The sequence below is a fragment of the Muscardinus avellanarius genome, assembly GCF_963383645.1.
Source record: "Muscardinus avellanarius genome assembly, chromosome: 1".
NCBI lineage: Eukaryota > Metazoa > Chordata > Mammalia > Rodentia > Gliridae > Muscardinus > Muscardinus avellanarius.
The window spans coordinates 162,329,674-162,345,108 of record NC_137786.1 but is presented as its reverse complement, the minus strand read 5'-3'; the positions used below and the strand labels follow the sequence as shown (position 1 = coordinate 162,345,108).

The following is a 15,435-nucleotide window of genomic DNA, read 5'->3' as shown; positions in this document are numbered from 1 at the left end:
CTGAGGGGTCTGCTTCTCAAGATTAGACACCTCATGCAGAGAGCACTGCTTCCAATTTCCTTCTCCCCTGCCTCCACCCTTTGTACTTCTGGAGGAAGAAAGAAGAGGGAGGGAAGTGAGCAAGGAAGTAAAAGGTCCAGGAAGGAGAGGTCACCCCCTCTGAAGGGGATGCCCTGGACTTAGGCTGGGAATTCTCTGACCACGACATAGCATAGGAAGAAAGCTCAGACAGACTCGAGGTCTGAGGAGTCCCCTGAGGAGCATGAGCTGGAGCTACTGCCCTCAGACCCACTATCTTCATCTTCCTCAGCACTGCTAGAGTCTGAGGAGGAGCTTTCTGCATTGTCCTCCCCATGCTCCTTCTTACTCTGGCTGGATCTGAATGAGGATTGATAGAGGACAGCTGGCCCCACCCAAACTGTCTCTGTAGCGACTGTCCTTGGAGCCTGTGGGCCCTGCTCCTCTCCACACTCTTCTTTCAGCCTCTTGGCTGGTGAGCATGGCAGATCTGTGCCCCGGGGGCTTGGGCCTCCTGTCCTAGTCATGTTCTTGCCTTTTCCGCAGGTCTTTTCTTTGTATTCAGCATATTCCTGAGGGGACAAGCTCTTGAGCCAGTGATCCAGGTCTACCCAGTACTGTTTCTGCAGCTCCTCAGCCTGGCTCCTGTACTGCTCCTTGAGGCTCTGTGGGACACGCTGCCAGCGCCTGGAAATCTCCACCATGCGCTCCTTCGAAGGCAAGACTTGCAGTTCCCGACTTGACCATAAATCCTGATGGAATTTGTGATATCCGTTCATGGGGGGCTTCTTGGGCTCTCCATTAAATTTTACCTTCTTGTACATGGTATCAGTTTTTGGAAGGGCTCTCACATTTTTAACATTTTTTTGTAACTTTGTGGGGGCTTTGGATTGGCACCTCTTTCGAACACCAGATTTCTTAGAGTCCTGGATGAGGTCAGGGTGTTCCTTTCTGAATTGCGCCACTTTTTCTTCATATTCCTTTTTCTCCTTCTGGAAATCCTGAAAATATTTCTGCCTTAAATCCTCTGGGAGCTGCTTATACTTCTCAGCCAGGACCTTGGTCAGCTCCTGGTTGCTCAGGTTAGGGTACATCTGGGAGTACTGGGGCCACTTTTCCTTGTAGAAGCGGATGTAAGCAGTCAGGGGCTTCTTTGGGAAGTCTGGAGGGTTCTTGACTATTTTGCCTTTAGATAAATCCTCAGCATGTTTCTTGGCTTTGACAAGTAATTCTTCCAATGTGTGGAACTTCCCCAATTTGCAAGAAATTTCCAACCATTTTTGTTTGCACATCTCTCCAGAAAAATGTTGAAAAGCTATTTTCTCCCAGTCCAGTTGTGACTGCGTCGCTGCATTCAGTCCAGCTTCCCTGTTGTTGGGCTGAATGTTATTCTTTATAGATTCCAGTAACCTGAGGATGTTTTGCTTGGACCAGCAGCCCTGGCTCTGAGGTGATGCCATTTTGACAATGATCTCTGAGCCACTCACAAGGTCTCAATAGTGCAAATGGCCCAACAAAAGCTCAGATTTCTTCCCCTCACAGCTGAGCAGACAAGAAGTTTGGCCTTTAGAATTTCCGCAGTGTGTGCTCTTCTGTATTTCAGAGAAAGAGAACAAAGTCACTCTGCTGCATTGGAATTAATGAGCAGGATCACACCGCCCTTTCAATATTTCTTTCATGTGAATAATTTATTCTTATTAATACAAATGGAGTATTGTCTACTTGGAAATAAAATTTCTACTTACCTTGTGTATATATACTGCACTGGGAGAATTCAAAATCTTCACTTCCCACTTCAGCCAGCCTCCTACCAAATCTCTGCAGAGCCAATCTGAAGCGGAACTGAGTAAGATGAATTTTGGGTTCCTCACTCAATAGGATTAAGAAAACACAAAGCCCTGAGGACAGAGTAGAAAGAAGAAATGGAAAGAGAAATGACGACAGGTTAAGGAATTTCACTCTGTAGTATCCCAAGTGTGGGAATCAGACTGAGAAGAGCCAGGACACCCAGACGTGCATCCCAGACACCTCTACTTTTCTTCCTATGGGTGGACCATGAATCTGTCGTAAACTATTGACTCAGAAGCTTCCAGACCCTACACATGGGAATAAATTCTTTCTAGTGAAACTCATTGTGTCTTCTTTCAAATAATTGTATTTGGCCTTAAATCCTCTTTAAGCCTTAAGAAAAATTGTGGCTCTTTCAGAAAGTCTCTCCATATCTATCAGTGGAGAAAACTTGAACCTGGGCTAGTGGTGCACACCTGGAATCCCAGTACTTTGGAGATTGAGATAGAAAGACTGCAGCTTCCAGGCCAGCCTCAGCAAGGTAGCGAGACATTTTATCAAAATAAAAAAGCCAGCACCCTGTGTACACCTGTAATCCCAGGACTTGGGAGGCTGTAACAAGAAGATTGGAGGTTCATGGCCAGCCTCAGCAATGTAGTGAGGCCCTGAGCAACTGATTGAGACCCTATTTCAAAATAAGAAAATAGTTCAGTATATATATATCAATATATATCAGGGTTATAATGCCTGTGGTTTCAACCCCCAGTACCACAAAAATAAAAAAAATAAACCAAGCATTTCTGAGTTCAGTGCCAATTGCCAAAAAACAAAACAAACAAACAAACAAACAAACTACTTTTGCAGGCATTAGGGTGTCTTACCAGCCAGGGCAGGGCTAAGTGAGAACAGAAACTTGTGATTCATTCACAAAACACTGATCTACAAAGAACCTGCACAGGGCACTGAAGGAAGAAACACATTTAAGAAGCATCTTAAAATTTCATTTCTCTCCTGGCCTCTTTCTTTCTGCACCATAGTCTCTTACAGACCTGGAAAACCATCCTAAAGTCCCCAGGATGTTCCATAAGAAGCCTGACAAACACTAGTCCCAGAAAGTCATACAGCTTAAGGACAAGGATCCTCTGTTACCATAAAAATCAACATGTAGCGCCGGGCGTGGTGACGCACGCTTGGAATCCCCGCGTTTGGGAGGCGGAAACAGGAGGATCGCGCAGGTTGGAAGCCAAAGTTGCTGGCTTAAGAAATCCTGTTTCAAAAAAAAAAATTATATATTAGGTGTCTGGGAGTGTATCCCGGAGGTAGAAGGGCTTCCAGGAACCCCAGTACCACCAAAAAAAAAAAAAAAAAGGAACGGGAAGCTAGTGGCCATGGTGGGCAGAGTGAGCTGATTTTCTTCAAAGACGCCAAAACCACAGGAGTGTGCCGAGCTTGAGTGTGTTGAGCCGACCTGCAGCCCCAAGAGGATGCTGGCCATAAAGACCCTCTCTCAAAGTAAAAATAGAAAGGGCTGGGGATGTTGCTTAGTGGTAGAACACTTACCTACCATTTGCAACACCCTGGGTTCAATCCCTGTTACCACCGACAATAAAAAAAAAAAAAAAAGGATGGTTGTTTTGAGAAGTATAGTATATAATTTTAAGCAATAAATGCAGTAAGATATATCGATTTTAACCAGTCACAGGGCAAATTATCTTAAATTTAAAAGCAGAAAAAATGATAGAAATATAGAGATGTCTGACAAACACACCACTGTATAAGGAGATTATCTTATGGGTAAATCAAGCAAACAAAAAATTTAGCAGAGCTGGGTGTGGTGGCCCATAACTATATTCCCAGTACCTAGGAGGCTGATACAAGAGGATCACAGGTTCAAGCCAGTCTCAGAAACTTAGAAAGACCCTATTTCCTGAAAATATAAATTAGTGTTGGGGTATAGCTCAGAGTTCAGTTGTGTCTGGGTCAACCCCAAGTACCATAAAACCACAAAGAATAAAATTAAAATAAAAAGTCATCAGAGACATCAGAGATTCACACTGCCCAGTTAAGAGCAAGCACCAACCCTATTTTATTTTTATTTTGAGAAAGAATAGTGCTAGTTTAATGAGTTTCACTAGTTGCTAAGGCTTTCCTTGAACCTGCGATCCTCCTTTCTCAGCCTCCCAAGCACTAGGATTACAGCTTTGCGCCACCACACCTAGCTGGACACAGATTTTAAATAAGATAATGACTATCAGTAGATTAATTTATTCCAGTCCTATAGTTTCATTATACTCTCTCTTACATATTTCCTCCCTCATCATTATTATGTATTTTGCTAACTAGGACCTTCAATATAGTAGTGAATGGAAGCAGAAATAGTGAATGTTCTTTTTTTTGTCTGTGTGGTACTGGGGATGGAAGCCGGGACATTCTACCTCTGAGCAACACCTCCAGCCCTATTTTTTATTCTTTTATTTTGGAACATGGTATCACTGAGTTGCAAAGGGCCTCACTAAATAGCAGCTGAGGCTGTCCTTGAACCGTTATCCTCAGCACTCAGGCTTCCAGGATTACAAGCATGTGCCACCATGCCCAGATGTTCTTATTCTTTTATGTGATTTTAAAGAGAATGGTTTTATGGTGCATGCTTGTAATTCCATTATTTGGGAGACTGAGACAAATGCCCATGGTTTTTGGACAGCCTCAGCTAATTAGTGAAGCCCTCTGCAATTTAGTGAGAACTTGTTTTAAAATAAAAAATTAAAAAAGGGCTGAGGGTGGGGCTCAGAATTAGAACACTTAAGGGTTCAATCCCAGTACCCAGTACCAAAAAAATAAAAAGAACATTTTTAAACAGGGTATGGGGATTCCGGCCTGTAATCCTAGTAATTAGGAAACTAAGACAAGAAAATCTTAGGTTTACTCAGCAATTTAGAGAAAGCCTGTTTCAAACAAAAAAATATACATAAAGGGCTTCTATTTCAGAAGTAGATTGACCCTGAATTCAATACCCACCTCCCTAAATAAGAGAGAGAAAAATAAGCCGGGCATGGTGGCGCACACTTGTAATCCCAGCATTCAGGAGGCTGAGACCTGGAGGATCCCGGTTCACGGACAGCCTCAGCTGCTTAGTGAGGACCTCTGCAATTCAGTGAGACCCGGTTTCAAAATAAAGAATAAAAAATAGGGCAGCTGGTGTATCTCAGAGGTCGAATGGGGTTCCATCCCCAGACCCGCAAAAAAATAAATAAATAAATAAATAAATAAATAAATAAAATAAATAAATAAAGAGAGAGAGAAAAATAGAGAGAAATGGTTATAAGAATTCTCCATTTAAGCCGGGTGTGGTGGCACACACTTGTAATCCCTGCGCTTGGGAAGCTGAGACAGGAGGACCCCACAGGTTCGAAGCCAGCCTCAGCTACTTAGTGAGGCTTTTAGCAACTTAGTGAGATTCTGTTTCCAAATAAAATATAAAATAGGTCTGGGAGTATAGCCTGGAGGTAGAAGGCCTCAGGGTTTCACCCCCAGTACCCCCCCCCAAAAAAAAGAATTCTCCATTTAGACTATGCGTCAAGTCATTAGAAGAAAATAGAACACAGGTAAGAAAATACATCAGATTAGTTTTACATTTCAAAGTAACTAAAAGAGTTTGAAGGTGGCAAGGCATGGTGGCCCACACTTGTAATGTCCATACTTGGAAAACAAAAGCAGAAAAATCACAGCTTCGAAACAAGTCTCAGCATTTTAGTGAGGCTGTCAGCAACTTAGTGAGACCCAGTTTCCAAATAATAAAATAAAAAGAGCTGGAGTTACAGCTCAGAGGTAGAATTTCACTGGCTTCAGTCTCCAGTACGTGCCCCCTCCACAGAGTTTGAAGGTTTCCAACACGGAAATAATATTTGAAAGCACAGAAGTTCTAATGACCCAGATTTTTGACATGTATGTCAAATCACAATACCATGTCCTATGCATACATACAATTAAGTACCAATAAAATTATTATAAAAATAATTTTTGAGATCTACAAAATAACAAACATTCACTTACCTTACTCCAGGTTTGCTTTTTTACTCTCACTCAATTCAGTGGCTTTTTATGTCATCTGAAGGCATTCCCACCTTGTAATCCCCACCCACCACGCCCTAATTACCTTAAAGTCCATCTTAGCATTATTACTCTAGCATTAACATTAATTTATATTCATTGAGCTGGGCGTAGTGGTGCACACTTGTAATCCCAAAGCTTGGGAAAAAAATCATAAATCATATATATATATATATATATATATATATATATATATATATGGGGGGGGGAGTATAGCCCGAAGGTAGAAAGCCCCTGGGTTCCACCCCCAGTACTACCAAAAAAAATTATATTCATTGTATGTTCCCTCAGTTTCCTTCTTTGTTCCAAACCACTAATCAAAATCGCAACTAAGATTCTTATATTTGTTCCCAGTTAAACTTTAGCTTTTATGAAATCAAGAATGTTGTTTATAGCTGTCTCCCAATACCTAGAAGTTCTTAAATAAGAGGCGAAATACTTCAGTACCACATTCAGGATTGTTACACTCCCCCCCCTCTCTCTTTTGGGGGTGGTCGTACTGGGGTTCCTGGAAACCCTCTACACTCTCAGACCTATTTTATACTTTTTTAAAAATTTGTAAACAGGGTCTCTTAAGCCAGCACGGCTAGCTTCGAACCTGCGTGATCCTTCTGACTCTGCCTCCCAAGCACGCGGATTACAAGCGTGCGCCACCACACCCAGCTTAATCTCTTTTTAAAAAATATTTAACAGACCTAAAACCGGGCGTGGTGCCACACGATTGTAATCCCAGTGCTTCGGAGGCTGAGACTAGATGATCGCACAGGTTTGAAGCCAGCCTCAGCTACTTAGTGAGGCTCTCAGCAACTTAATGAGACCCTGTTTCCAAGTAAAGTATAAAAAAAATAGGTCTGGGAGTATAGACCAAAGTTAGAAAAGCCCTTAGGTTCCACCCCAAGTACCACAAAACAAAACAACAACAAAAAATATTTGACAGACCTAAAGGCAGAGAGGATCAAGTCTCACTGGCAATAATGAAAACTTAAGGAATCATTCTCTAAATCAAATGCATTTAGATTATCATCGAGTTATTTCAGGGAATCCAATATTATTCTTCTAACAAAAACAAATTTAATGTTAAATAAAAATCACAAGAGGCCATCATTGTGGACTAAGCTTGTGCACTATGACAAAAACACCAGGATAAAAATTAAAAGGGAGGGGCTGAGGCTGGGATTCCCTGGTAGAGGGTGTGAAATCCTGGGTCAGATCAACAAAAACAAAACTAAAAATGGAGTCACCCCTCATCAAAGTGAACCAAACTGCTTAATCTGACTCCCTAGAATCATGACTAAAGGGAAAAAGCTCAAATTTCCACAAACACGTAAATTTCAAGGGCCATGATTAGAAGCTCCCTCTTTCTTAATCCTTATACTCTAAAAAGGCCAATTCTAAATAACCTGGTATTATCCAATAGCTTATTTTTCTATTCCTCTACATGTCTTGGAAGTAATTTGGAAGTAACTTGGAAGTAGTCAATGTGCTCTTAGTTTTGTTGCTGCTGTCTATGACCCTTTGCAATTCCAAAGTCCTATGTTCATCTCATTGGAACACTCATTCTCTACCTTATGAAATTCTAAAACTGAAAAACTAGTTAAAATTTTGACACCAAATTTGTGTAATTTTTTAACATTACCTTGCAATTAACATAGGAGCTTTTGGAATTGTCTGTTCTTTCCTACTGCTGTCTGATTTAAGTATTATTATTATTACTTGCACTGCTAGGGATTGAATGTTGGACGTCCTATGTCCTAGGCATGTGCTCTGCTAGGGAGTTATAAGCTTAGTCCCTACCCCAATGAAAAGAGAAAAAAGGAAAGAAAGAATGAGTTAGACTTCCCACATTAAATCAAAAGACACGCTTGTAGATTTCTGAGTCTTCAAAATTTGAGAGCATGATGTACATTTATAAACCTTTCAAAATCAATCACTAAGCCAAACATGAAAAGGAAAGAGGGGGCAGGGGATGGGGTGAAAATTGGGGGTGAGCTAAATGAGTGAGGTGTACATGCATGCCTCTACCATCTTGTACCCCATTAAGATGTGTGACAATACACCAATTAAAAAAAAAATAGAAAGGATTCGAATTCTCAAAAGCCAACATACAAGTTTGGGCTTGGTGACACCTACTGTAAATCACAGTATTTTGGAAGCTGAGACAGCAAGATCACAAGTTCAAGGTCAGCCTCAGCAACTTAGTAAGACTTTGTTTCAAAATAAAAATAAAAATAGAGCCGGGCGTGGTGGCACATGCTTATAATCCCAGCATTTGGGAGGCTGAGACCGGAGGATCACAGTTCGTGGACAGCCTCAACTACTGGGCTGGGAAAATCCATTCAATTGAGAGGGAACAAAAAACAAACCTGGAGTGATATAAGCAGAACATTTGAGGTTTCTTAGATCTCAAAATTATTTTGTAAACTGGGCGTGGTGGCGCACGCTTGTAATCCCAGCATTTGGGAGGCTGAGACCAGAGGATCACGGTTTGCGGACAGTCTCAGCTACTTAGTGAGGACCTCTGCAACTTAGTGAGACCCTGTTTCAAATTAAAAAGAATAAAAAATAAGGCAGGGGTTGTAGCTCAGAGGTCGAATGCCCCTGGGTTCCATCTCCAGACCCTCAAAAAAAAAAAAAAAGATTTTGTAACTATTTATAAATTCATATATAGTATTTGTACACATTTATGGGACAGAGTATTATAGTATGATATATTTATATAATATGCAATGATAAAATCACAGAATTAGCATTTTTAGGTCTTTAAAAACAGTCACTTCTATATTTTGAGGACCTTCATACTCTTCTGGTTATTTTGAAATACAGAATTAATCTGAAATATATTTTCCTACCTCTTCTATTTTTTTCTAATGATTTTTTGGCCCATGGTTTTTTGAAATGAGATAATCAACATAAACAGGTTAATGGTTAAAAAAATTTATTGTTGTATTATTGTGCATTGTAGTCATACATCTTAATGGAGTACAAGACGGTAGAGGCATACATGCACACATCACTCAATTAACCCTTAAGCAATTCCCACCCTATTCCCTCCCCCCTTTCTGTTTCTCCTGTTTGTCTTACTAATTGACTTTGATATGCTTATGAATGTACCTTAGGGAATTTCCCTCTTCCCCCTCCCCTTCAGTTAGGTCTACTTAACTTTTTTTTTTCTTTCCAGTCTTAAATAATTTTACTTTCTTCTCTCTCCCACATTTCCTCCCTCAACATTTTGATATATTGTGCTAGCTAGGACCTCCAGTACAGTAACGGAAGGAAGCAGGAATAGTGAATCCAATCTTCCTTTTTTTTTTAAGCGGGTCTGGGGATGGAACCCAGGGGAATTTGACGGCCAAGCTACATCCCCTGCCCTATTTTTTTTAATTCTTTATTTTGAAACAGGGTCTCACTGAGTTGCTTGCGGAGGGCCTCACTAAGTAGCTGAGGCTGTCCACGAACCATGATTCTCCAGTTTCAGCCTCCCGAATGCTGGGATTACAAGCGTGCACCACTATGCCGGGCTAATTATTCTTATATCTTATTTTATTTTATTTTATTTTGGTGGTACTGGAGGTGGAGCCCAGGGGCTTTCTACCTCAGAGCTATACTCCCAGACCTATTTTATATTTTATTTGGAAACAGGGTCTCAGTTGCTGAGAGCCTCATTAAGTAGCTGAGGCTGACTTCGAACCTGTGCGATCCTCCTGTCTAAGCCTCCCAAGCACGGGGATTACAAGTGTGCGCCACCACACCCAGCTTATATCTTATTTTAAAGAACATGGTTTTAAGGTGAGTGTGGGGATACATGCTTTTAATCCCAGTACTGAGGAGGTTAAGACAGGAAGATTCTGGGTTTGAAGCCAGGCTCAGAATATTTAGCAAGCCCTTGTTTTAATATAAAAGATAAAAAAGGCTGGAGTAGTAGCTAGGAGGTAGCATTTCCCTGAGTTCAATCCAGAATAGCCCTCCTACCTCCAAAAAGGAGAACCCCATTTACAATGACATTGGTTATATTTATTGTAGATTCACATACACACACACACACACACGCACACACACACACACACACACACATGTATATAACATTACACACACACTGGTTTCATAGTTAAGTATCACTAGTAGTCACTGGCACAGCTGGTCATTTGAGAACAGGATCAAATTCAGTTTGCTGTCGATGTTCCTAAATACTTTTTTTTTTTTTTTTTCAGGTCTGGGGATGGAACCCAGGGGCATTCAACCTCCAATCTACACCACTGCCCTATTTTTTATTCTTTATTTTGAAACCGGGTCTCACTGAGTTGCAAACCGTTATCCTCTGGTCTCCGCCTCCTGAATGCTGGTATTACAAGCATGCGCCACCACACCCAGCTCCTAAATATTAAAAAAAAACCCTAAATATATGTAAAAAAAAAAAGCTATAAAAGATTTAAAGGCATTTCAACTCCGTGGTGTGATTTTTTTTTTAATGGTGTTTTCTTAAGTAGAGTAATGTCTTGGGGCAGGTGTGTAAGGCGATGCAACCCTAGGACCCGACTGTGTCAGTGGGGACAGGCTGAGTGTGAGAAGCCTTCAGCGCCCCTGGCTGTGGACTCGATGGTGGCCTCTTTCAGGGAGCTGCATCACTAAAGCTGACCTTGGGACTGCAAGCCTAGAAAGCACACCATGGAGCAGGCGCTGAATGTGCTGCCTGGTGGTTGTCTGCACCTTTGAATGATGTTGTCTGCATCCTCTTTTGTTAGCAAGCAGAACACCTCAAAAGTAGGCTTGAGGGACCTAAGGAACTGAGATAAAAATCTGCTCAGGGTCCCTCCCTTGTTTTCGGGTGTCCCTTAATATTCTTCCGAAGAGCTGGGTGTCCGCATCTGTGTCCACAAAGAGCTTCAACTGGAACAGTTCTCACACCTGCTGGGAGCAAAAGGCCGGGATCCCTTCAAAGAGCACCAGGCCCACAGGGTGGACAGTGAGCACCTCCTCTGTTGGGAATGGGAGAAGAAGTCATATACAGGTGTCTGGGCCATCTTCCCTGCTGAGATGTCCTGGAGTGTATAGAAGATGAGCTCCTTGTCAAAGGCGTCTGGGTGGTCAAAATTGAGCTGGCCCTTCAGGGCTTCATCCTTCTGTTCTGAAGTGAGGACACGGTAGAAACCGTCCTGGCTGGCGATGACCACCTACTCCTGGCAACAGCCCGCCTTGTTCTGCCCCAGGAGCTGCAGGATCTTGGCCCACACAGAAGACTTGCCCCTGGCCAAACAGCCGCTGATGCGGATCAGGAAGGGCTCGTGGCCACAGGGGTGCTGGAGGCTGCACAGGGGCTGCAGGCTGCAGCCGGGCCTGGCTGGCTGCTGAGCTTCCTGGATCCGGATCAGTGGCCGGACACCTAGTGGCAAATATTGATTGTGAATATACAATTTATTGGATTAGGGTGTGGAGGCATACTACTCTAATCCCATCTACTTGGGAGGTTGAGGCAGGAGGATCAAAATTCTGGACCAGCCTGGGCAAGTCTGTAAGACTCTGACTCCACGCTTAAAAAAATACACTGTGATCTTTTTACTTGATAGTAGACTAAATATGTTTGAGAATAAAGTGTTGAATAACTATTGGATTTGATGTTTGACATTATTTTTATTTTATTTTATTGTTTTGAGGGTCTGGGAATGGAACTCAGAGGCATTTGACCTCTGAGCTACAGCCCTTGCCCAATTTTCTATTTATTTTTAAACAGGGTCTCATTGAGTTGCAGAGGACCTCACTAAGTAGCTGAAGCTGTCCGCAAACCGAGATCCTCCGGTCTCAGCCTCCCAAATGCTGGGAATTACAAGTGTGTACCACCACGCCCGGCTGATGTTTGACATTATTAACTGGGTAGTTCCAATTTCTGGTATCTCTGCTTGATTTCTTGTGTGTTTGACTTACCCAGAATATGAAGTTTCATGCCTTAATGCAACTTGGAGTTGTCATATATCTCTACATTTCTCTCCCTTTTTTACTTTTAATTTTTATTCTTTAATTTGAAACAGGGTCTCACTATGTTGCGGAGGGCCTCCTTAAGTAGCTGAGGCTGTCCGAGAACTGAAATCCTCAGGTCTCAGCCTCCCAAATGCTGGAATTACAAGTGTGCACCACCATGCCCAGCTCACTTTTAATTTTAGATTCCAATCTTTATTTATTTATTTATTTATTTATTTATTTATTTATTTATTTTGGGTGGTACTGGGGGTGGAACCCAGAAGCTTTCTACCTCCAGGCTATACTCCCAGACCATTTTTATACTTTATTTGGAAACAGGGTCTCACTAAGTTGCTGAAAGCCTCACTAAGTAGCTGAGGCTGGCTTCGAACCCGTGCGATCCTCCTGTCTCAGCCTCCCAAGCGCAGGGATTAAAAGCGTGTGCCACCACGCCCAGCTAGATTCCAACCTTTGACTGTAGCTAATGTTGCTCAACTTGGGACAAGTTAACGTTGGTTACTGCATCCTTCCTCGGATGAGTTTTCTCCTTTTCCCCTAGATTTGTTTCAAATATTACTATCCTTTCTACTATAAATTCATTTAAGTGGGTCTGGGGATGGACCCAGGGGCATTTGACTGCCAAGCTACATCCCCTGCCCTATTTTTTATTTTTTATTTTGAAACCGGGTCTCACTAAGTTGCAGAGGGCCTCACTAAATAGCTGAGGCTGTCCACGAACCGTGATCCTCTGGTCTCAGCCTCCCAAATCCTGCGATTACAAGCATGTGCCACCACACTTGGCTAAATTCATGGATTTTAAAGACAACAATGATGCCAGGAGCAGCTGGCCATGTCTATAATCTCAACTCTTTGGGAGTCTGAGACATGACAATTCAAAATTCAAGGCCAGCCTCAGCCACTTAGCAATAAAATGTATCATAGTAGCCAGTTAAGTCAATGGTAGTAGCACTTACCTGTAATCCCACTAATTAAGAGGCTGATATGGGAAGAGCTCAGGTTGGAGATCAGTATCAGTAATTTAGTGAGTACCTCAAAATTTTAGGAAGACACTACTTCAAAATAAAAAATAAAATAGTGCTGGGGTTAAAGCTAAGAAGTAGAATGCTCTGAGTTCACATATTAAAAATCTAGAGAGTCCAGCATGGTAACCTGTATCTGTAATCCCAATTCTTGGGACTTGAAGGATCTTAATAAAAGGCTTCCCAACAGAATCCCTGAAATGTAAAGAGTTGATTTTGTGCTTCTAACTTTAATTGTAAAATTCCTTTTAAAATTAAAATGTTTGCCCTGTGTGGTGTCACAGGCCTATAATCACAATACTTGGGAGGTTGAAACAGAAGGATTGAAAGTTCAAAACCAACCTTAGCAATTTAAAGAGGATAAAAATAACATAATAATAATAATAATAACAACAACAACAACAACAACAACAACAACAACACAAAGTGCTGAGGGATGGGAGGTGTAGCTCAGAAGTAGAGTGCCCTTCAGTTCAATCCCTAGTACCACACACTCACACTGTAATCTTAGTACGTGGGAAGATGAGACAGGAGTCACAGATTCTAGACCAGTCTCAGCAATTTAGCAAAATTTTCAGCAACCTAGCATGACTCAGTTTCAAAATACCAGTACCAAAGTACGTGCTATGTGTATGTATGGCATTATCACTCTGAACTATATTATGATGTGAGAATACAATGCACCCATAAAAACAAAATAAATAAAAATCAACAATATGCATGATATGATTGGCCTAGCCTTTTGTTTTTCTGCCTCAGTTTTTGAGGAAAATTAATAAATGAAAACTTATTCTCATAAAATCATAGAAATTCTTTTAGCATTTGGGAGGCTGCCTCAGCTACTACTTAGTGAGGCCCTCTGCAACTCATTGAGACCCTGTTTCAAAATAAATAATAAAAAATAGGGCTGGGGGTATAGCTTGGAGGTAGAATGCCCCTGGGTTCTAATCCAAGTACTGAAAAAAAATTATAGAAATTCTAGACAAATTTTAACTTAATGCTTATGTCTATTAAATAAAATGTTATTAGTCTGCTGGTTGGAACTGAGCTTTCCAGTTGTCCAAACTAAACTAAAATGGAGTGGCACACACTAAAATGGAGTCACACATACTCATGTTCCATGTCACTGAATCAAGCTATGTTGTTTATGTGAACTTTGGAGAAGGCAAGAGGGAGGTAATAGCCAAATGCCCAAACAGGCCAGTTTTAGAAAACGTGCTAAGGAACACTCTAAGTTGTATCCTTTACAAGGAAAAAATGTGATGTTAAAAAATCCACTGTGTCTTAACCATTTCCTTGTTTCTATTCAAACTACCTTATAAGAACAAACTGCTTTCTTACACCCACCACAGTAAGCACCTATTTCTTGTTTTGTTTCTGTACCTCTCTATTTTGAGATGAGATCAAATATATACATTGGAAATAAAAGACAATTAGTCACTTCACACAATTTGTTATTGCTTTTTTTAATAAATCAAAAATAAAATCTTAAATTCAAAAGTATTAGAGGGGCCAGGCAGAATGACACATCTCTGTGACTCAGGAGGCTGAGGTGTGAGGATCTCAAAATGAAAGCATGATAGGGATTAGAGAGGTAGCTCAGTGGTGGAGCACCTTGGGTTCCTTAAGAGCAAAACAAGTCAAAATCAATTTTCCTAGTAGGTTGTCCCCAGACCAAAACAAGTTCAGGGAACTGGAATCAAAGACAAGACCTGAGAGCATTTGTAGAAAAGAGAAATGAGATTTAGACACAATTTACTGATGAGAACTTAATTGGTTAATGGGTTAGAGTCTTTTACAATTAACTAAAACTCATATTAGGCTTAGCACAGTGGCTTAGTTCAAATAAATAGCCTCCCACAAATTTTATTTATGCAAAGATATGAATCAAAAACAGAGATATTGCAAAGGAAATTGTACCCAATATATATCAATTTCTCTGTCAATCTGTCTTACACACACACACACACACACACACACACACACACACACACACACATTAGGATCTTGATTAAAACAGTTTGTCCTGTTTCCTAACTGATACCATAGAAGGCTGTACACACAGAGTGTCTGTGAGACATGAACCCTCAGTTAGGTGTAATTAGGAATGTTACAGATGGTATAATTACATTTCATTCATTATTTCTTCTTTGTGTGTAGTAGTGGTTATGAATCCAGGGACATTCTTCCTCTGAGCTACATCCCTTATTATTTTTTATTTTGAAACAGTATTGCTAGGTTGCTTGCAAGTCCTGCTAAAATACTGAATCTGGTCTTGAACCTGCCATCCTCCCAGCTCAGCTCTAAAATACTGGGAATTCAGATGTGGGCAACCACGTTCAGCTCAATTTCCCCCTCTCAAGGTAAATTAATAGGATTTATTAGATCAAGAAGAGAAAATATTGTGAACTGACATAGGTGTCATGGATAACCACATCTTTCTAGACATACAAACTGTTGTGTTTATGTATTAGTTCTTCAATTGGGATCATAACCCATGTTTTTATCAAATATCACAAAGCAGGACAACAAC

General features: G+C 41.1%; 1 protein-coding gene across 1 annotated transcript; it reads right to left on the bottom strand.

Moving 5' to 3' along the window:
* Positions 1-224: 224 nt before the first annotated feature.
* Positions 225-1,478, bottom strand: UBTFL1 (upstream binding transcription factor like 1; the record flags this gene model as incomplete). The annotated part of the gene is made up of 1 exon (XM_080689153.1): positions 225-1,478. One exon carries the CDS (start codon positions 1,476-1,478, stop codon positions 225-227), a length of 1,254 nt encoding a protein of 417 aa, XP_080545279.1.
* Between the last annotated feature and the right edge of the window lie 13,957 nt (positions 1,479-15,435).